Here is a 22,891-nt window from a genome sequence, read left to right as displayed (position 1 = left end):
TGCTAGTGAGTCTACCTGATCCCATGTCACCAATATCTGATAAGCAAACATTCTTCCAAGTGCAGTTGCAGTATACAGTGGAAATCAGTGTAATCATGGATTAGGACGTATTGAGAGACTAATGCATGAACATCAAATTGCTTGTTGAGTGCAGGAAAAAAGCCTAAGAAATACTTAAGTTCACCTCCAAGCACGACAATGTGTGACGCATTTTTCCCTCTGTATCCTAGTCAAAACTTGCAGCATCGATTTCTCAAACACTTCTTGAAACTGCAAATCATCTGTTAAAACTGTGTGCACCATTCCAGCACTAATATTTAGTCTACCTGCTTTGTTATGCACCGGCCGTCAATGATCAGTCATCACAATTTCTTGCACAGGATCCATATTCGTGGGTGCCTGCCATGAGCAGCCCCTCCCCCCCGCTCATTAATTAAACCTGCATATCCAAGTTCTCGGTCCCTCGATAAAGTGCCGCACAGCGTTTCTTTTTATTTTTTTTACATTTGCAATGACATTGGAATTACGTGTGTTATAAAGATTTTTGGCTGACCACAGAGAAGGTCACTCAAGAATCATAAGGCCGAAACATTAAGTACATTTCTAATAGTCACTTACAAGAGCAGGCCTCAATCACGCACTGAAATCATTCTTGTAAAGAATCCAGAATGTGAATTTTTACCCATCATTTGTGTGTCTTCGGCTCTGGAATTTTGTCTGAATCTTTTATCTATCGGCTGCTTTGATGATCCTCTTAAATGCCACTGAGAATTGCATGAAAAGGACCCAGAGGACAATTTATTTAATAATGGAATCTGATAACTGTGTATCCTTCTTTACAATTGTCCACCATCTCTGTTTCCTGAGAGTCCGTACATGAAAATGCTGCAGTGGGTTATCCTTTTTAGGTTAGGTTACATAGCAGTAGTAGGTATTATCCCCACAGGAAATGTCAAAAACATCCACCCGAGTTTTTTGCAAACCATATTTCCAATCTACCTGGACTGCCTCTAGTATCATGAAATCCTCTCCCTCCAACTTCACTTGGTTGAGAAGGGGTCATGAGTTGAAAAATTTACTCACACATCTCGTAGCATGTTATGAGAATCGGAATATTTTCATCCCACCCAAAGACTACAAGAGCAAGAGTTGTTCAAGTGTCAAAGAAGCAAATTGTGGAAAATTTTTTAATGATTCAGTAATGTATGCTTTGACAGGTCAAGTTCCAGGAAAAGTTCAGGGTGGTCGCCATGGCATGGTATTTGCCAGTCGACCAGCTAACATCTCATCTTGTAGCACTAGTTGTGTTCCTTTGGTCCCAGGTACCTATCGCATCCGTACTGTTATGTTCTCTTGTCCCGTTTGTTTTTCGTGTCCTTTTTTTCCAAAGCTGCACTTGGTTGTCTTGCACTGAATGTTTTAAAAACCAGGACTCAGCATTTCTCTCTGTTTCCATTTTTTAAAAAATCTGTGAAGGAAAATTCCTGAGAGCTATCATTACCCATCTCCTAAATTACAATTTTGATTTGTATTGATCGTTCGCTTAGTTTTGGATAGAACTTGCTGTGTAGAAGCTTTTTCAGTTGAAGTTTTTGAAATGGCTCACCATTTTATTTTCTGAAAGAAAGCCGCTGTTACTGATGTATTGTCCTAACAAATCAGCCATTAGTATCTCAAGAATGTGACTCTAATTTATCTTGATGCCCTCATCCGCATGTGGTTTATATTTTTTATTCTTTTTTCCATTATAATTTGATTTTCAATTCTTTCACTCTCTTCTCCTTATTTCCGTGTAAAATTATCTTGCTCTCATTATTCATTTCCCTCCTTTAGTTGCCTCGTTGTGTTTTTTGTGCTTGTGCTGCCTTTCACCAAATAGAAGCTTAGCTTCTTCAAGCAGAGCCGTTTCTGCTATCCTGTGGCAACTTTTGAGACCATGGAACATGGATGTGCCATGTTCTCTGGATTATGAAATGCTACAGACTTTTTTTCGTGTGAAGTATTAAAAGTGGATACTCTGTATTCAGTGCTTGTTATCCTTGTAGATTTCTGGTTTGTCAGACGTTTAGTCACTGTCTCAGGTGGTCCGAACTTGAAAGGGTGGTACTTGCTCATTGGCCCAGAATTTGGCATTTTTGGAAGTCTTGAAGTTAATTTTCTCTGTTTTAACCAATTTTCTGAACTTAGGTTTGTAAAAGTTAATGGGCAGAAGCTCCCAATCTTCCTCAACTTGATGTCAAATTTAAAGGAACGTTGTTTCAAGTATTTTTTTTCTATTGGTCTTTAGGAATCCTAATAAAAGCTCTTTTTTTCCACCGGCTCAAGGGTATTTACTTTTATGTGCCAAGCAACACACTAACTCTGACTAATTTCCGGAGTTTAAGGATTGCGTAGAAAAGAAGGAAATAGTACACCACAAGTTTGTCACGAAGTTCTGTTTGTGTTCGATCCCTGTTTGGAGCATCGATTTCTACCTCGTAAAAATAGGAAAATTTTTGAGGATCATTTTTCATTCCCAAGCAGGACTCCTGCTAGTTGACCATTTTTTCGCTCATAAAGGTGTAAATTTTATAGAATTCATTATGATTCAGCCCTCTTCAGACTTCCTCCAGGTTTAATTGTGGCCTACACCAAGGTTGCCATTTACAGAAAAACCAGGAAAACTTAGAACATTTAGGAGTAACGCAGGAAATATTTTCCTCCCTGCATGAGATATTCAATGAACGGAGTAGATAAGACAATAACTGTGTGTCTACAGGTCTGGAAATGCAGGAATTTTATGGGAATTTCATAAGTTCAGGGCAATCAAAGAGGAGACAGGAAATTTTGTAAATGAGATGGGAAGTTAGTTGTTTGAAGACTTTCAACTGGGTTTCGAGCATTTTCACTCGTAGGACATGCTTTCAAAATATTTTTTTGCGATGCACCAGTGAGGTACATGCACTCTGTTATCAAAAACTTCTCACTTTGAAACTTCTTGACCTCCATCTTGATTTTGGCTTTTAACTTCAATTTTAGACCAGGAACATTTTCTTCAGCAACATAATATCAAATGACAAAATGTTTTTTGTATCCGATTCTTTGTTTCTCTCCAAGACTTTTCTCAAAATACTAGCAAAAATGAAACCAAAATCATTCAGAATTTGCCCCATAAACCGCGCATGCAATGTGAGCTTTCCAACAGGCGTATAGAGTGGTGGGTAGTTGATCCTGTTAGATTCAAAGAGACAAGCGTCGAAATGGTCTGTTGTGTCCTTTCATTTCAGTGTCCTATCTGGCCATAATGGCCGGATAACTTACGTCCTGAGGTAATGTGTCATGTAAAACTTGCAATTACATTAATTGTAGAGACTACGCCACATGTAACAAAAAGTGTTCCTGTTAAATAAGGTAGAGACCCACATATTTTTTTTTTTACTTAAACTGTACTAACTTTGTCAGGTTTTGACCGAATGCGTTGATCTTGGTTTCTAGCAATAGCCTCTATCAACTCTTGACAGCTCAGTTTTGAATTACATAACCAGTCTCGGTGCGTTTGATAGAGCATATGTATTATCTTTTCTCTAGCATTGAAATCTCTAATGATCTTTTCAAACTTTTCAGGTGGTACTCCTTTGGATCCAGAGCATTCATCAGACAAAAAGGCGATTGGGTCTCCAAGAAAAATTTCTGTCTCAAGTCTGTCTCCTCGGCAAAATTCTCGACAGCAATCTGTGTCCTCTTTCTGTGATAAATCTATGGCTAGCTCTGACCAGATAGCTGAAAAAGCAAAACAAGTAAGTGCCTTTTTATGTTTTGGTCATGTGTCGTTAACCTTTCATAAAAAATTTGCTCTCTTTTCATTCTCATTGAATCAATTCATCAATAACCCTCTCCCAGCAGTGCTACAAGCCTTTCGAATAGTTAAGTAATTCTGTAAGTAATGCCAATGAACACTGCATCTATTAGTATCCCAATTCTTTTGGCATTAATTAGTGAAACTTTGTAAAGACACTGCATTTCTATCAATACAGTGAATGAGGCTCATGATGACACCCCATCTACCGATCTCCTGAATATCCTTGATGGTTTTGAGGCATTTGTCTGAGATAGCCTATTTTTAGATCTATTCTTTTTTTTTTTTTTTTTTTTTTTTTGGAGGTGAGAGAAGCAGCAACTAATCCATTCTGTAAATATCTTATCAAAGGAGGAATGAAAAAAGCTGTAATTTTAATAGTAGGATCACACCACCTACTAAAATAGGTTAATAGTTTCTGCAGTAAATCAATAAAACTGTGTGAAAATCAAGTTTTTTCTTGTCTAGTTCACTCTCAAGCTTCTTAGTGAGCCCTTCTCATCTTTTGAATCCATTCTTAAGATCCTAATGAACCTTACATCCTAATAGCAATGCTTTTTCCTAAAGAAATGTTTTCGATGATGTTAATCTATCTACCGATCTCCTGAAAACTTTGTTGATGGTTTTTTGAGGCATTTGTCTGAGAAAAAATATTTCTTAGTTAATTTGAGACTTTTTTCTTCTAGGTGTTCAATGAAAGATATTTCTTAAAAATGTATTAATTTCTAGTGAGGAAAGGGAACTGCATATTATCGTCTGTAAAAGCATCCCTTAGCATAGCCTGAGTATGGAACGATGATGACTTTTTTTTTGTTTCTTGATGCTCACTGATGGTCAAAAGGCATTTGAAGTCTGAGTCCAGCTATGCAAACAGGCTCTCCAGCAAATTAGAATTATCACTGTTTGCATGTTACCCTAAATATTTTTAGTATCCATCAGCATAACATGTTCAACACCTTGCTTGCCCCTGGATTAAAGTATTTGTGAAAAATCTTGCAGCATCTGTTGGGGGTCAGTGACTTTAGACATATACTGATGAAACTTCAACAGATTAATAAGAACTTGAAGTTCATTCTAAAGTCAGAGCCAAAAAGTGATGAGAATCATGTGTGCAGGAAATTATTGCAACACCACACTTTTCTAACACGCCACTGTACGGCAAAAGATCTATGAGTCCTTCCTCCCAACTGTTTAATTCTCTCACGTAATCTTATCTGGTGCACACTGACAAGATCAGAAAACAAACAGCGTCCTTTCCTTGCATTAGTCAATTCTATTTCGACAGTTCCGTTCAATTTTAGATTTGACTGCTTTTACAGGAGCATATCCCTTATCCTGAAATGAAACGCACCAACAGCTTGTTTTCGTCAATTCCCCCTGCCATCCTCCGTAATTCAGCTTTTCCTCTTTGCTCCTGCTGATCGTTATGTCTGCCTGATAAAAAAGAAAAAATAATTTACTGTAGGAAAGTTGTCCTAGGACAAGATATGTGAGCATTTTCAACTAACCCAAGTATCTCACTAGGGATAGCAAATATTCTGCCCATGAATAATTACAAGGTAAAATTGACCAAGAAAATCAAAAACGGGGAATTAGAGGAAGCAAAAATGATGATACTTAATTTTGCACCGTAACCAATTTATTTTTTCAATGTGATTTGAATGAAAATTCACCCACTTTACCTTTAAAAACTATCCGAACAGCCTCAAACAATTCAGTGAAAAAAAAAAAAAAAAAAAAATTCAACCCACCCTATTGTCTTTGTACTTCCGCATCATTGATTACAACTCAAATACTGATGTTGCCTCCTACCCACATGATTTTCCATGAGTATTTTTTTTACTTATATATATATATATAGAGTCGCTTTATAACGCACTCTGGCGTTCTACGACACCCAAACGCCACATATGCCTGTCTTCCCAGAGGTTATCGGGCAACTGACACCGCAACATCTCTTCGTCAACGCCCTGCCGCCAACCCTTTACGGGACGTCCCCGTCGCCTCTTCCCAGGTGGTACCCAATCCAAAACTTGTTTGGGCAACCTCTCCTCCGACATTCTTTGCACATGTCCATACCAGCATAACTGCCTGGACATGACGTCGTGCACGATATCTTTCTCAACCTTCATCACCTGGCGAATTCTCTCATTACGGACACGGTCCCGTCTCGAAATGCCGGCAGATCGCCGCCAAAAATCCATTTCAGTTGCCCTCAACATTTCTTGCGTTCTTTTCGTCAAAGGCCACACTTCACTACCATAGAGCAAGATACTTTTAACGATGGCATCATATATCCGGTGCTTGTTTGCCTTTGAGATGCTTTGATCCCAGAGCACCCCGTTCAGCATCGCGATGGCTCTCCTGCCCTGGATGATCCTGTCCTTAATTGCTCTATCCATCCTTCCATCCTGATCGAGCCAAACACCGAGATACTTATACTCGTCACACTCTTCGATGCGCCGTCCATCCTCAAGCTCTATGCTTTGCCGTTGATGCGCTGCTCCCATGACCAGCTTCTCTGTCTTGGACACACTAACGTCCATGCCCCATTTCCGATATTCTTCGACCAACTTCCGCGTCATGTAATCTGCATCTTCCTCATCTTGAGCTACAACGATCTGGTCATCGGCAAAGCATAGAGTATAAAGGGTCTGCCCATCAACGAGTGGAACGCCCATTCCCGCAACCTTATTTTTCCATTCCTTTAAAACGTGCTCTAGGTATACCTTAAATAGTGTTGGTGACAAACAGCAGCCTTGTTTTAGCCCTTTTGTGACGAAAAAACCTCCGGACAACTCTCCACGACATTTAATTCTTGCTATCGTCCCGTTATAAAATGATTTAATTGCCCCCACAAGTCCTTTGCTAAAACCCCTTTTTTCCAAGGCTTCCCAAAGCTTCACTAACGGCACGCTGTCATAAGCTTTCTGAAGATCCACAAACACCAAGTGCAGCTCCTGGCTGACCGCCCTTTTCTTCTCGATGACCTGGGTAATGGTGAACAGATGGTCGACGGTAGACCTACCGGCTCTAAAACCAGCCTGTTCTTCGGCTTCCTGGCCGCTCCAAAACTCTTCGACCTTTGCCTTGAGAATTTTACCATAGACCTTGCTCAAGGTTCCTGTGACCGATATACCTCTGTAATTATCGCAATCTTGTTTACTACCTTTCTTATGACTGGGAGTAATCCAAGATTCCTTCCAATCCTTTGGTATTTCGGAACCATGCAAACAGTCTTGCATGAGTTTCCTCAGATGTTCAAATAGTTTACCAGTGCCACATTTTATCAACTCCGCCGGTATACCCCCAGGTCCAGGAGCTCTGCGAGTTTTCAGCTCCCTCACAGCCTTCACTACATCTTGGAGCTGGATCTCCACGTTGGAATCTTCTTTAGTGCTTATGACTCCGCCTTGAAACTCGGGTCGCCTCTCCGTTAATAAATCTTTAAAATAGTCCTCCATCTTGTCAATTGGTATCGGAGATATAATGTCGCGCATTTTATTTCGTCGCAACCCTTTGATCACTTTCCAGCCTTCCGTACTTTTCCGGCCTCCAAGGTAGGTATTTATCTTCATACAGCTTTCTTCCCAAGCCTCATTCTTCTTCCGAGTGATGACCCGACGGACCCTTGCTTGAGCCTGTTTGTACATGATTTTATCATCCAACTTTTGAGAAGAGAGAAACTGATGATACCTATTCCTTTTCACATTTATTTCCTCCTCTACCTCCGCATCCCACCAGTACGGTTTTTGATTATCATTTTTTGGATCAGAAACCCCCAGGGCCTCCGCTGCTGCCGAGTGAACGCAATTCTTGATAAACTCATACCGCTCTTCCGTACTGCCATCGCACGCATCTCCTAACTTTTCATCCAGGCGCTTTGCGTACAGAGCCTTGACACTCGGGTGCTTTAGGCTATCGATGTTATACTGAACTTGATGTACGCGTTGTCGCTCCGGTTGTTGATTGTCGCCTTGATCGTTCTGCGACACACGAGCGGGAAAGGCTACATCCGCTCTGAGGAAATAGTGGTCACTACCGCAGGAGAGTCCTCTACATACTCTCACCTGCTGGATCTTAAGGTTTGTTACCTGTTTAACGAGCACGTAGTCAATGATGGATCTTAAGCCGCGAGTAGGTTGGACCCAAGTATATTTGTGAATATCCTTGTGTTGGTAGAACCCGTTCAACACTTTTAGTTCCCTCTGCTCGCAAACGTCGATAATGCGGCTTCCGTTGTCGTTCACCGTAACTTCACCGAACGGGCCGACGACTTTACTGTTCACCCGGGATCCCGTTCTACCGTTTAGATCTCCCAACACAAGGACTTCCCTCCCAGGTCCTACCTTCACTACCTCCTCGTCTAGTTCTTCAAAAAACTGATCCTTAAGTGCAATGGTAGCATCATCATTGACCCCGTATACTCCCAAAACAGTGACTCTGTGACCGTGCAATGTTAGGTTCATCTTAATCATGCGAGCGTTGATGGCCTCCCAGTTCTTAATATTTTTTCGAAATTTTTTGCGGATGAGAATTGCGACACCCTGTTGTGCACGCTGATGTTTCGGCACTCCACTGTAGAATAAATCGTAGTCCCCAAGGCTCTCTGATCCGTGGCCTTTTTTCTTTGTTTCCGTTATTACCGCCACGTCGATCCCGTTGTTCTTTATCTCCGATACCACTTCCGTCAGTTTCTTGGAAATGCCTTGCACATTCCAAGTACCAAAAGCGAGTGTCGTTTTCCGTAATCTAAGTCGAAGAGTCCGTTTGTTTCCATGATTACCGAGGCATATGTTATTGGGTTTTTTGACATTGTACATTTTTTCCAAGGATCGGGGAGTCAGCCCGATGCCCCAACCCCCAACCTGGAGGACCAGGGTTTGATTTCGGAGTTTCCTCTCCTAGACAGGTTGCTTCCACCACAGCTAAGAGCCCTGTCTACCCACCCCCTTTGAGGCAGGGGCTACCAGCTGGGGTCCGCAGGATTGCTAAACCTGTGACAGTATAGTCCCCCATACGGTTTTACTTCTATCCTAAAATTATTTTTATGTTTTGAATCAAAGTTTGATGAAAACGTACTTAGAGCCACTGGCCCATTCTCTGGTATCGGAGCTTTCCTTGATCGCAGGCTTAGTATTAGACATCTACATCCTGTAGTCTTAAATCTCGCGAAAATTAAGTTTTTCAGTGATTCATTCAATTTTTTACATACTTTCAGGAAGCATTTGTTCTTCAAAGGATTAGTGAGTTGCAGCGTGATGGTCTGTGGGCGGAGAAACGGTTACCAAAAGTTTCGGAGCCTCAACGAGTCAAAGCTCACTGGGATTATTTGCTAGAGGAGATGGTCTGGTTAGCAGCTGATTTTGCTCAAGAGCGCAAGTGGAAGAAAGCTGCAGCTAAAAAAGTAATCCTCATTAAATTTTTTTTCTGAATTTCAGAACTATTACTTGAGAGTAATGAAGAAATATGTATAAGAAAGAAAAAATTAAATATCTAATTTTTTCTTTCTTATACATGTTTCTTTTAAATTATTCAAAGGGAAATAAAAACATAAAATGTTAAATTTTTCTGAAAAAACAAGAAAAACTTAAATCTGTTAAAAGGCAGAAGTTTTTAATATAAGTTTTATGACTCTTCACTTGCACGGTTTTGCCCTATTGAAATCAATGAAGTGTTAAATACCCGAAAAACAGAATTATATAAAATAATTCACAATATTCTAAACAATTAATAAGGGACTGCAGCCCAAAATCAATTTCGAGATTATGACCAAAATGAGCAACAGCCACAAAGTCGAGGCTCATAGAAGACAAAAAATTCATAGGAAAAGTATTGACTGGAAAGTATTGCAGTATGAGTGGCAAACTGTCAGGCCGTTTCCTCAAATCCAAGAACCTCGTGCTACTCTGCATTGTTAATACACCACTTCCACACATGTTCAAGCTCATCAATTTGATGACTCCTATCGTCAATTTTTTCCCCCTTCACATGTTGTCTGCCTCGCTGTTCTATCCGACCAACATTGATGATTTCTGCTAAGGCCAACTGGGCGTTAACATATCCAATTTCTCCTTATCAGTTGAGCCATTCAGAGGATGCCACTGTCGCTTTTTAGGAGACTCTGTCAGCATTTGAATTTTTAAGGGTTTTTTTCTTTTTATTTCTGTGGCCTGGCAGATGAAGGTGCCAAAACACCAGGCAGGCAACTTGTTAATGGATTACATCCCTTCATTTCTTAGTCTTCAACTAACTCAGCAAGGGTTGATGAAGTTCCTTGCCTTCCATAATTTTTGCGTGAGCTTGGTTCGCGTGACCGGAAATATGATCAACTCCTGTAACTCAGTGGTTTTCATTGGGTCGTTCCATGCCAATTGATATGTCAATTAAAGGTTTTTACAAGATTTTAACATATTTTTCTCATATTTTTCAGTGTGCAAGGATGGTCCAAAAACACTTCCAAGAGAAAGAAATGGCAGCTCAGAAACAGGCCAAAGCTGCAGAGCTCCAATTAAAAAGAATTGCCAGTTTTATGGCAAAAGAAGTAAAAACTTTCTGGGCAGATATAGAAAAGGTATGGAGTTTTTCCTTCAACTTCTGGTAATGGATTTTTTATTTATTTTACACAACTCTGAATGAACTGTATAGCCTCTTTATTGAAATAATCTCAAGGTACTTTCAAGAAGATGATCATAAGTGATACAGTTGACCTCTCCAAAATCAACTTCCAAGTCAGCAAAAAGCAGTTTTTGTCTGCGTGAATGCACATTTCCTGCTCAAAAACAAACCAGAGTCAACTTGAGTCCAACTAATACTGAGCACCGAACTAATTTTAGTATATTTCATGATAGAGGAACCCTCCTGTGAACTATTTTTTTTACTATATTAAAGGTACCCTGTGCCATAAGAGGAAGAAAATAGGCGAGAAACCAAACTCAAGTAATTTGCCTATCGTAAAGGTTGATGTATAGGTTAAACCTAATTTGGCCTGTGTTGATCGTGGTCATTTCATCACCGGAAAGTTTTCAGGGTTTCAGGGTTAATGGTAATTTTGGAAGGTCTTAATAATTTCAATGCGTTTTTGCAAAATTTTGATGAGAACATGTGCTATAGTGCCTAATTTTTTACCCTGTTAAGTGGTCCATTCAAATTAAAGCTAAGGCTTGCAAAGTTTTTTCTGCATTTCTGCATGCAATACAGAATCCTCTGTTTCCCACGTCAATTCGATTCATTTCATCTGTTTCATACAATTTTTTTTTTAAAAAAGTTTAACAAGTTTTTTATAAAATTGAAGTTTTGACGTTGGATTTTCCCATCCTACAAAAATATTTTTCCATCCTACAAAAATTTGTCTTCGTCAAATTTATTTTTTTCCTTTTTACAGTTGGTAGAGTTTAAACAGAAAACTAAGTTAGAAGAAAAACGGAAGAAGGCTCTAGACCAACATCTCAGTTTCCTTGTCGATCAAACAGAAAAATTCTCATCATTGGTTGCCGAAAGTATGAATAAATCATCGAACAGCAATGCAGCCACACCCACTCTTCAGTCTGCTGCGTCATCCCGACCGTCCACTCCTTTACAAGCTGGTGAATCAGATGGTGAGCATCTTAGTTTTTTTAAACAATTTATGCTAGCTCAAGTAATGGAACTTGTAATGTAGTTTGCATTAAGAAATAGGGATCTTATATTAATAATTAAAATAAAAAAGAAATCTTCGAACACACTTTCCCCATGCTCAATTAACTTCCTGAATAGAAGACAAGAAACCCCTCAACTCAACCTTTCCTTGAAAGTAGTGACATGATATAAAGGAAGTTTCTGTAACCCTCATAAAACCTTATGAAAGCTATTAAACTCTTTTCAGAGTCAGTAAACACCACATAGCAACTCTCTTGCTGTCGCAGAAGTCTTCTGAACTGGACTGAAATTATTTTTCGACTAAATACGTTATGGAAAGAACTGTCAATCGTTCTGGAAACATTTCCTATATATATCTCAAGACCGAGAGTTGGATTTATGTGATCTAATTTGATAAGTAGAAATTACAGCAAAACTCGATAAGTGACACATTTTTTCTTCATTGTTCCTCTTCAAATTTCAGGTGAGTTTGAACCCACCCAAAGCTCAGATGACGATGAAGAAACAATCGCCAAAGCAGAACAAGAAGAAGTTGTTGACCACTCCAAAGAAGTTGACATGCTCAAGCAAGAATCAGAGCTTCCTCTCGAAGACTTCTTGAAATCACTTCCAAAAGACTATTTAGCCAACCGTCACAAAAAATTATCCTCAGAATCGGTGAGTATTTTTCTTTGTGGTATGAAATTTCTCATTTGTTGATGACACATGAAGTATTGTAAATCTAGACAGAAAAAAGTGCCGGATGCTCACTAGTCCTGGAATTATATGAGAGTCAAGGAAAAAAATTACCAGTGAGTTCTCATGAACCTCTAAGCCTCTCAAAGAAGTCCTCATTGATATAATATTGGGTTTGCGTCTTTTGGAGGGTTAAGTACCCTATAACCAGGCTTTAAAATCTGGTTAATAGAGTCTTACCATGGTTCCTCTAATCACTGAAAGACAAAGACATTCCATGGTGTCAATCTGATGTAGAGAAATCAATCTTGCAATGGATGATGGTTTGTGTACCATGAAACACATCCCTATTGGTAAAATTGACCAGAAGGACAATGAACTGGTTGAATATTGCAATCAATTAAATTTAATAATTTAATGATTTTTTTCATTTTTAAATATTTTTATAGGAGGAAGAGGATGAAAGTACAGAAGGTCTTGATGATGAGTACAAAACACCAGAGGAAGAGTCAAGTGATGATGAGACCACAATTACTGAGCAAGAAAAAGCTGAGGGCGGCCAAGATCATGCCGCAGAAATAGAAAATCTTGAGAAAGACAACATCCTTAGTCTTGATGAGCTTATGGCCAAGTATGGTGCTCCAAGTTGTGACAGTGAGCAAGTTTCTGATGAAGAAGCTGATGAGGAAGATGTTGAGAATGAGAATGAAGAAGAGGATAAAGATGATGGTAAATTTATTTTTTGATAACTGACATTCACTGAAAATTTACTTCAGTGCTGTCAACTCAAAATTTAGATATTAAGGAAGTTTCCAAGGGAGGCCCCATACTAGTCTAGTTTTACTTGTTTTTATGAGCAGCTACTATTCGGACAGGGACTGGGTAGGGTAGCTGAGACCATCGCTATGTACTTGTCCAGAGAAGGCAGATAATTAAAACAAATCCACATAGATTTTACAGATCCCTTCTCCAGAATCCTCTTCATCTGCGCCACTAAAGCATATACAAAAAATATATCCATTATTCGTAAAACTGCGAAATAAGAGTAATTGTGTGGATGTTTAAGAAAACCCAAAGTTCTCAAAAAAGTGTTCCAAAGACATTTTCCCTTGTTTAAGGGTCCCCACAGAGAACCCTAGACATTTCTACCCCCCAGAGGAAGCCTATATCTTCCTGCTAGCATCATCTATTTTTCAGGAAGAATTACAGTATTTATAGGAGAGTAACTGTGCTAGATATTTCAATTATCATTTTCTTCTCTCCATTATCATGATTCTATTTTAATTTTTCAGGTCTTACCGGTGACTCAAGTAGTAGTGAAACAGAAGAACAGTGCATTGGACTTAAATCTCTTCTTGATCAATCTTCTCCGCAGGTGAGATTCTCAACAGAGCTTTTTCTTCCATATTGATGTGAATTGGTCAATCTCAACAATCCGATATATTTTTACTCTAAACAACTTTGATTAATGGGAGTACCATTTACGCCTGCAGGTAACCTGTCCTTTTTTTCCTGATTTCAACGCTCAAAAATCAGGGTGAGGGTTATCTGTGAAACTCACGGAAATTGCGTACCTATTTGCGTGCTATATAATTTGACCCAGTGGAAAAAGAGGGAAGGTATTTTAACCTTTAAAGGACTGTCCTTACCTTTTTGGGGATAGTGTTAAGGAAAAATTGTAGTTCATGATACTTTTGAAAATTCATGGAGTACTCGGATAATTTTCCTTGTATCTTTCCCTATCGATGACGTAATAATTACAACTTTGCAGTAAATTTTCACATGTCATAATCAGAGGTTTTTTTTTTCTATGTCATTTCATGAATTTAATTTCATTGTTGTTCCTTACAATTTTGCAGAAAGAAGTTTCCAGCAATGCTAGTAATGAGCAGGCAGACAAAGAGATCAATGATGCAGCTGCTCTGGCAGAAAGTATTCAGCCGAAGGGAAACACTCTTTCCTCTACGAGTGTTGTGACAAAAATTCCTTTCTTATTGAAGCATTCACTCAGAGAATATCAGCACATTGGTCTAGATTGGTTGGTTACCATGTTCGATCGAAAACTAAATGGTATTCTTGCTGATGAAATGGGTCTTGGTAAAACTATACAAACGATAGCTTTACTGGCGCACTTAGCTTGTGAAAAAGGTATGATAAAAACTTAGTCTTGTACTATCTTAACTAGAGTTATGCAAACATTTAAAAGGCTAAAACTGGGCGGCTGGTTTGAGTTTGGTTTGATTGAGAAATGCCAGTTGAAAAATTCTGAACCTTCTTGTGCGGAAGAAGATAATGCAGTCATCCCCTCTTGGTCTTATGTCATATGAGATCAATTTTCTGCTAAGTGGAATTTTGTATGGTCCTGCCAAATTCCTTTTAGGCTAATGTTATTAATAACGGACTAATTTGGGTCTTGACACAAATATTGTTCCCTTAACTTGAATGAAGGACTACGTACAGAATACCAGGAAATTTGGCGTTTGCTAAATTTTCGAGATTTTTTGGTATTATGTTCCTTTCACTTTTGTGAGTAAGATGAGTTTTTAAAATGGAACTTTCTATGTGCCAATCTTGGGAACATCTGGTTTAGAGAGTGTATGTTTTGGCAGATTAACTTATATTTTTAAGCGAAGAATGTAGGTGATCGAGAAGTTATGATCGTTATTTCGTCCTATGAGCCATGCCTAGTCGCACCACTATTAAATGGCCGTAAATGGTGTAAAAAATGTTATTCGTCAATAATACACAATGATTTGGTTTGTATTCTTGCTCAGGTGCAATTTTTGTTGTAATAAAGTCATCCAAAGAGCCTCTCTTCCTGTCCAGTAATTCTCCCTTTAATTTTAAATGCATCTCCTGCGCTTTTTCTGTTTAGGAATATGGGGTCCACATTTGATTGTTGTGCCTACATCTGTGATGTTAAATTGGGAGATGGAATTCAAAAAGTGGTGTCCTGCATTTAAAATTTTAGTTTATTATGGTTCGCAGAAAGAAAGAAGACTGAAAAGAACAGGTAAGTTCATGGAAATTTTCGAATTCATCAATTGCATGATTTGTGTGGTCTTGAAAAGTTTTTAAAAATTGCCTTATATTCACATTTTTTTCCAAAGCTTTGGAAATGCTTTATTTTTTCGAAGACGCAGATGGCAAAAGTGTCTGAATTTTTCTCTTCACTATTTGCCAGCAGTAAAGTCTCAACGTTTTAAGAAATAACAAAAATCCTCTTTACGAAATCGGATTACGAAATTACGTGATTTACCTTCAAAGTGAACCATTAATTCCCAGACTGCATTCCTGAAACAAGGAAAGAACTGTGTGTTTAGGAGGAGGTAATGACAAAGATGATGAAGATGCTCTTGCTGATTAGTTGACAAAAATGTCAAATCAGTGAACCAAATTGTATTTAAGAATGTGATGATGGAATACAATACAGCTTTTTTTACTAATAGCACTCGCTGCTTTGAGGACAAAATTGAGTGTCTTTGATGCAATCTGTTAGTGAACCGGGAGAGAAGGGGAGAAATTGATTGCTAAAACGAGCAGTTGATTTTTTTGTTCTTCAAGAATAAAGTTCCAAGATAGAGGGTGCATTATTTATCCTTATTACCTTTTTACAAATGATAATTCCATTATTTTGTGTAGTAGACTCTGTAAGTCTCTCGTGTAAAAGAAATAGAAGGAAATTTACAGTTTAGTTTCATTAGTCAAGCCAAAATTCTCATTATGTCTCACCAAAGTCATAATTTAAATGTTCATGTTTCTCATTTGTGATTATAAATGTCTCAAGACCAAAGTTGTAAATTAGCGTTTGTTTTTATTCCAGGGTGGACGAAAAATAACGCCTTCCATATCTGTATCACATCGTACAAACTAGTCATTCAAGATCATCAAAGCTTTCGCCGCAAAAAGTGGAAGTATTTGATTCTAGATGAAGCTCAAAATATAAAAAATTTCAAGTCGCAGAGGTGGCAGTTACTTCTTAACTTCCAAACGCACCGGTAAGGAAAACACTTGTAAGTAGGGGTCCGCGAAGCGGCGATTTTCAAAGGCGAAGCGAAGCGAAGCGAAGCTTCGCTTCGCTTCGCAATTTGCGAAGCAATGCGAAGCGAAGCGGACAAAAAAACCCCTTCAAATACGCTGGATGCAACCCGCGGAATTTCGTAGCGGTTACTCCAGCGAGCCGCGACTCAGCGTGCGGCAGTGGTAAATTTCATTGAACACTGGGAAATACGTGAAAAATACATTCATTAAATTTGCCCCCTCTTCCCTTAAATTTTAAGAATGAATTTTTATTGAGATGCCAGCAGATCTAAGATTTTTTTTTTTAAATTTGTCATCGGTTTTGCTTTAATGATCACGGAATGATAAAAAATAAAAACTGTTTTTACTTTTTATTTTTAGTTTCCTTTTAATTTTTTTTATCTAATTTAATGTAAAACAAAGAAATACCTAAAAAATTGTGGTAAATATAATTTAAAAACCATTGATTTAAACTTCTTAAGAAATTTTATTATTTATATTCAATTCAAGATCAAGAACACAAAGTAAAAAAGTCTCATAAGACGTAGGAACAAATAAGATAAACATTTGTTACAAATGTTATGAAAAAACGATTTACTTAAGTCAGTGAGTGTCATTCACTAAGTGACATGGTAGGAACGCAGTCTTATATAAAAGAACACAGAACGTCTGAGAGGAAAGAAAATAAATCTACATCTACAAATAATCCTTTTCAGTTGTGTCGCTTTCCTCATGTTCTGTGAGATCAATGTGGTCATCATCCATTGCCATTACTGATTCGGAAACTTCAAACTTTAAATAACTGCACTCCGCGTTTGTGATAAGGAAAAATATGATGGAATTGAGGTTAGGAGACGAGAGACGGCGCTAAATAACGTAAATAATGCGGGACGGCCGCAAGCGCATGCGCAAAGAACCGGCTCACGGTATCCATCAATCATCGGCATTCGGCATCAATTGCGAAAGCGCGCGAAAATTTGAATTACCGCGAAATTTTCGCTTCGCTTCGCTTTTCCCGACCTCGCGCTCCGTTTTGCGAAGCGAAGCGAAGCTTCGCTTCGCTTCGCAAAATGCGAAGCAATGCGAAGCTTCGCGGACCCCTACTTGTAAGCATGAAGGATGGTAATTTGAGAAGGCAAAGAACTCTCTGTATCCCTAATCAGAACCTAAAATTCAAGCAGTTAATGAGGATGATGATTGATCGTCCTACTTATATCAGTTTTTCTTTTTATCCCACTCAATTTTTCTTGAGGCTCCTTAAAGCACCATCAACAGGGATTTTTTTTTTACCTGTTGGAAGATGCGGCAAAAATTTAAATCATTCAGAAATCCAGGAAATTGCTCAGAATTCTAGGACATTGTAGGAATTTGGAAAGGGAGTAATACTGGACACCCTGATTTGTCCATCATACATAGATACACTGTAATCATTATTTGCCACTGCAGGGGCTTAGCCAATTCCCTTCCTTTAGAATCTTCGATTCTGTGTAAAAGCTTTCTTTACTGTGTAGAATAAAATTTTGATAATTGATAAAAGAGCCAAATATTTTCAGTAACCGACGTATTTTCAGAAGGTGGCCAAAAATATTTGAATTTATCTGTCCTTACAATGTAATTTGTTTTAATCCCTTGCCCTGCGATTCCCTATCTGAGGATCTCCATTCTTCAGCAAAGTACATTTTACTCTCCAGGGTTCAACTGATTTTCATACGTTGTTAGCACAAATCAAGAGTAAGCATGTCATACATTAACATATTTTGAATTTACTTGTACATATTTTGAAATGTCTTGTTGATTTTGTCACCTGTTCAGTTTTCAACAGCAGTTTCTGTCTTTTCTAGGCGGCTGTTACTTACGGGTACCCCTTTACAAAATAATCTGATGGAACTGTGGTCTCTAATGCACTTCCTCATGCCAGAAATGTTCCAGTCACATAGCGAGTTTAAGGAGTGGTTTTCAAAACCTGTAACTGGGATGATAGAGGGACTTTCTGAGTACAATGACCAAATTATTAAACGCTTACACAAGGTAACTTTTCTACATCACGTACATTAGTGAGGTTGGTTTTGGGCCCTAAATGATTTTGGTTTCTGTTCTGACTTGAAGTTAACTCACTAAAGTTGGACCAAAATGTACCGAGAGTCAATGACCTCATTGTATGCTGTTAGGTAGTTTGTGGGTGTCTATCATTAGTAAAAGTCGGAGAACGGCTAAATTTAAGAAAAATCTGTCAAGGATCAGGAAATTTTTAGTGCATCAAGCACTTTTCAACCACATGCAGTTCTTACATCGATGGTGAAACTACCAAACCATATATCTTGTTTGCGGTGTTTAACAATCTCCTTTAGCATTTTATTTTTTGAAGGAGAACAAATCAGCATCATTCCTTGAAATTTTCATGGAGTTTTCTGTGCACTTGAAAGAGAAATAACGGAAGTTTTAAAGAATTGATTGTGTTTTGTTCTCCATTTAAAAAATAAAGTATGCAGGAAGTCTACATCGTTGCAAACCGAGGCACAAGGTCTGGTAGTTTCACCGTCAACATGCAAAAATGAAACATCTGATTCAATTCATCAAATATGTTGGTTTGTAATATCAAACAAGTGTCAATTAAGTTGCGCATCATATCAGGAAATTTCATTTTAAGTATCTGGAAAAATCATAAATATATCAGAAAATTCCGAAGTGAAATTCTCGATGACCCCTGTTTATTATCCCTGAAAATCTCAGATTTTATCATCAAGATTTAAATCAGTTCTTTGTTTTTTTAGTGTTCAGTGTTACCTATTTTCCCTTCTGCCTTTCCTCCCTTAGTAGAAACCATTTATTGGGCATTCTGTTGACACATAGGAACATTCGTTTGAGTTTCTGTGAGAAAAAAGAATGCAACATCATGTGCAATCGTTTCTTATTTGTCCAAGAACTTTTAATGTGGTTTTTGCCAGAAACGAATGCAACATTATTAATTTTTAGATATGCAAATGTTTCTTTTCCTGCTCAGGTAGACTGAGTGTGAACTTATTACATCTGACGAATCATGGACTTAATTATTTTTGGCGCTGATAGTTTTAAGTGAAAAATCTATTCAACAATTATTATTAATCATCCAACCTTGCTCATACGCAATGATTTCTTTTTCTATTATCTGTGAAATTATTTTGCAGGTTTTAAGGCCGTTCCTCCTAAGAAGGCTAAAGTCTGAAGTTGAAAAACAGTTACCAAAGAAATATGAACATGTTGTTATGTGTCGATTATCAAATAGGCAGCGATACTTGTACGATGATTTCATGTCTAGAGCCAAGTAAGTTGCTTCTCATCTATCATCAGTTCAATTGTGAATTTGTCCCAGATTTTTGAACTCATTTTCTCCCAGCTCATTTCAATTGACTTACCAGGATTTTGATCCAATTATTCTCAATTAGGAAATGAGGTTTTTTTTTTCATCTGTATTTATTTAATAATTTATCACTTCGAGTTTGAATTTCCATCTGCAAGATGCCACCTTGTTTATGGTGACATTAACTGGTGGCTCTCTGATGAGAGCAATCTGTCTTTCATGCTACTATTTTAAAGAGTTGAAATAGCATCATAAAATTTCTGAGTAACCCCTCTTCCAATATATTTAATTGTCTCAAGTGATGATCTCATCTGGTTTTTTTTTTTTCTTCTTCTTCTTTTTTCAGAACGAAAGAAACTTTAGCTTCTGGGAACATGTTGAGTGTGATTAATGTTCTCATGCAATTACGGAAAGTGTGCAATCATCCGAACTTGTTCGAGCCCAGACCAATAGTTTCACCATTCCAAATGGACAGGATGGAGTTGAACACAGCGTCACTTGTTTGGACACCTCTAGATTACGATCCTCTCAAAGTAAGTTTTTACTTTTTCGTTTTTTCTTTTTTGTAAGCTCTTGCAAGATAGACAAGAAGCAATTCTTGTGTTATGAATTACAGAGTTTAATTTTAAAAGCTGCAGCTGTCTGCAGTGATCATAACTCCTAATGATGTGGCTTCCAGCGGCTCAAATTGGCAAGGAAGGAAATGAGCCATTCCAGTTAGTTGTGTGCCTTGCCACCAATGATGCACCAAGATTACTGTTCGTACGCCTCTTGCTCGCTGTTGCTGTAGCTTTTATATTTGGGCTAGCTTGGCTTGTGGCTGCATTTAGTGCAGTTTATACAGAATTTCCCTCTGGGTCATCAAAACAGAAAAGAAAAACCCAAGTCCTCTTATGACAGGTTTAGTCAGCAAGTACCTATGTTAATTTTTAAAGTTTGAAAACATTAGCAATTTTGGCCTGTCAGAAATATTTCAGGAATATTAATAAATTCAGCTCTAGATAGTAAGATTTTTGCTTGTGAATGACCAAAGCGGAGAAATTTTTAATCTAACTGCAAGACATCCCACAAATCACAAGATTCTTCTAATTGATAAAATCTAGATTTTCTTGCTATAGGAGGAAAAACTAAGTTCCATGACTGTGCTCGGTTTTGCACATTGCATGATCTAGTACTCACTGCAGTCCTTGTCACATCATCAATATTTTCTAAAATATCTCAATGATATGCGCAGTTATTATAAATTGGAAATGACGTCACATCAGTCCCTTTCTGTTTGTATTCAGTGTCCCTCTGAATAATACTGGACTAGTCTACAGCATCATCTCCAGTCAATGCTAGTTGCTCAACCTTGAGATATTTACGAAAATATTGATCGTGTGGCTAGTACTAAACACAGGCTCATATTTTCACAGTTTGGTTTCCATTTTTGTTTTGCAGCACATAGATCTTCAATCTTTAAACTTCCATCTGTTAACCAACGAAAATAGGATGAATGCGTTTTCAGCGCATCGCTGCAAGAAGTATTGTTATCCCCGGAAACTGATCGAAGAAATCGACTCGGCTCCACCTAGTCCACCTCCATGCCCACCAGGAAAACTGAAAATTATCCAAAGGAGGGATTTAATGAAAGCAAAATCTATTCAGTCTCTTCCAGTAAGTAACTTATTCCCACCCCCTCAAGGTGTTCATAGTGATGAAATATTAAGTTTAAAAGTTATCAGGTTTGTCCTTTCACAGACGAAGGAATGTAACCACATTTTAGCATTGCTAAATATCTACCTTACAAAAGCTGTTCAAGACTGAAAAAATAAGCAGCCCATCAGCGAAAATGAAACGGTAACTTGAGTCTACAGCCAGGCTCCAATGCTGCAACACGCCGTTCATGACCAACCTTGGAATACTCTGTTTCTTTTCAGACCTGTGGTTACTTTTAGCAGCCATTACCCTATCCTTAGCTGAATATTTAAGATCTGCTGTGCAATGTAATCCTTTATCCCTAGCAATATATTTCACCAAGCCTTTCTTGTCAAAGAAAAGATCCAAGCTCCAAGCCCTGGCCATGTCTTGTCAACCCAGAAATCCCGTATTTGGGCCTGGTAACATTAGAGATGCAACACTCAAAAACATAAATAATTTTCTGGGACTCGATTTTTCGCAATGCATTGGGCAGGGTTGCAATCATTGGCAATTTCTGGTTGAGTACAACTTTGTATGAACACACTAATAGCACACCTATAGGACCGACCATTTTGATGCTTTTATTTTTGTGTTCGCTGTATGAAGTCACCAACAAAGCTTGCTAATTTGATTACAGGTAGCAGATAATCTATCTCTTAATTCACTAGTTAATCACAAGACATCTGCGTTAGTGAATGCTGGTTCGAAAGTGAACTGCGACAGTTCATCACCTCTAGTCAGACAGCTGATGAGTCAAACCTCCCCGGGTGTCCCCACGCCTGTGACGTTCAAGGTTGCAGGCACCAACGCTCAGCTCCAGCTCATCCAACATCAAGGACAAATCAAAGGTCTGCATCTCTTTTTCTGCTTTTTCGTCTCGGTCTCCAATACAAGGTGTTTCTGGCGAAATGCCCCCATTTCGTGCATATCCCACCATGTATAGCTTATCTGTTTGTTCCAAGTTGGAATGGGGGGAAAATTTTTTCTCAGTCATCTGATGGAGTTTTTCTTAGCCAATCAAATGACCTTAGTTTCAAGTACCTACTGCATTTTCCCAAAATAGAATGTTCAGAAAAATATTTTTTTCAGCTAGGAAAAATACTCACTTCTGGAGATTTTAATTCTCCAGGAACCTGAGATTGAAACAACCTATGGTCATTTTAAGTTTCAGCAGCAAAAATCTGGTGGTATATATTCCATTAGGTATCTGAGAAAAAATGTCTCCTCACCCATCATAAGGAAGCGTGCTCAAGAAGTTTCAAGATAAGCTTGTCTGCCATGTCATGCTCAAGAATATGTTTTTGTAAGATCATTTTTGGAGGCTAAAAAGGAGGAAATCTTTTACAAGCATAGCGTAAGAATTAGTGGGAAATGATGTCTGTGATGTTACCGCATTTTAATGGAACACATTTACTATTCAAAGTTTCATTATAGTTATGAAAACTTTATGGTCCCTTTTTTTTATTTCAGTAATGGGAGGCAGTGAGTTAAAACTTAAAGTGGTTGCTAAATCTGGCGCTGGTGGAGCAGTTATGAGCTCGTTATCAGGATCTCTCTCAAAGTTAGCATCATCCGTGAATCAGCAAAATCAAATGAAACCAATTCTAAGGATACATTCGTCAGAGTCAGCGCAGGTACGTTATTTTTTTGTTTTGAGAATTGATGTTGTTATGGGAAGATTTAACTGGAATCAGCTCAACTACATC

The 22,891-nt window shown here is 38.2% G+C and overlaps 1 protein-coding gene across 3 annotated transcripts in view; it reads left to right on the top strand.

Annotated features, from left to right (window-relative positions):
- The window catches only part of dom (domino helicase), a 64,028-nt gene that overhangs the window by 6,287 nt on the left and 34,850 nt on the right, over positions 1–22,891 (top strand). For 2 of the 3 annotated variants that reach the window (XM_072299345.1, XM_072299341.1), the window contains exons 5-21: positions 1,218–1,322; positions 3,604–3,776; positions 9,057–9,242; positions 10,269–10,409; positions 11,220–11,433; positions 11,937–12,130; positions 12,598–12,877; positions 13,441–13,523; positions 14,008–14,296; positions 15,024–15,161; positions 15,972–16,146; positions 18,010–18,196; positions 19,333–19,469; positions 19,852–20,038; positions 20,946–21,161; positions 21,823–22,033; positions 22,656–22,819. In XM_072299345.1, coding sequence (XP_072155446.1) covers positions 1,218–1,322; positions 3,604–3,776; positions 9,057–9,242; positions 10,269–10,409; positions 11,220–11,433; positions 11,937–12,130; positions 12,598–12,877; positions 13,441–13,523; positions 14,008–14,296; positions 15,024–15,161; positions 15,972–16,146; positions 18,010–18,196; positions 19,333–19,469; positions 19,852–20,038; positions 20,946–21,161; positions 21,823–22,033; positions 22,656–22,819 — 3,080 coding nt within the window. The remainder of the gene's footprint in view (positions 1–1,217; positions 1,323–3,603; positions 3,777–9,056; positions 9,243–10,268; positions 10,410–11,219; positions 11,434–11,936; positions 12,131–12,597; positions 12,878–13,440; positions 13,524–14,007; positions 14,297–15,023; positions 15,162–15,971; positions 16,147–18,009; positions 18,197–19,332; positions 19,470–19,851; positions 20,039–20,945; positions 21,162–21,822; positions 22,034–22,655; positions 22,820–22,891) is intronic. The other variant, XM_019057243.2, reaches the window with a different exon arrangement.

This window comes from Bemisia tabaci, chromosome 1, assembly GCF_918797505.1.
Source record: "Bemisia tabaci chromosome 1, PGI_BMITA_v3".
Taxonomy (NCBI): domain Eukaryota; kingdom Metazoa; phylum Arthropoda; class Insecta; order Hemiptera; family Aleyrodidae; genus Bemisia; species Bemisia tabaci.
The sequence above is the reverse complement of the archived record's forward strand: the minus strand, read 5'-3'. Positions and strand labels throughout refer to the sequence as shown.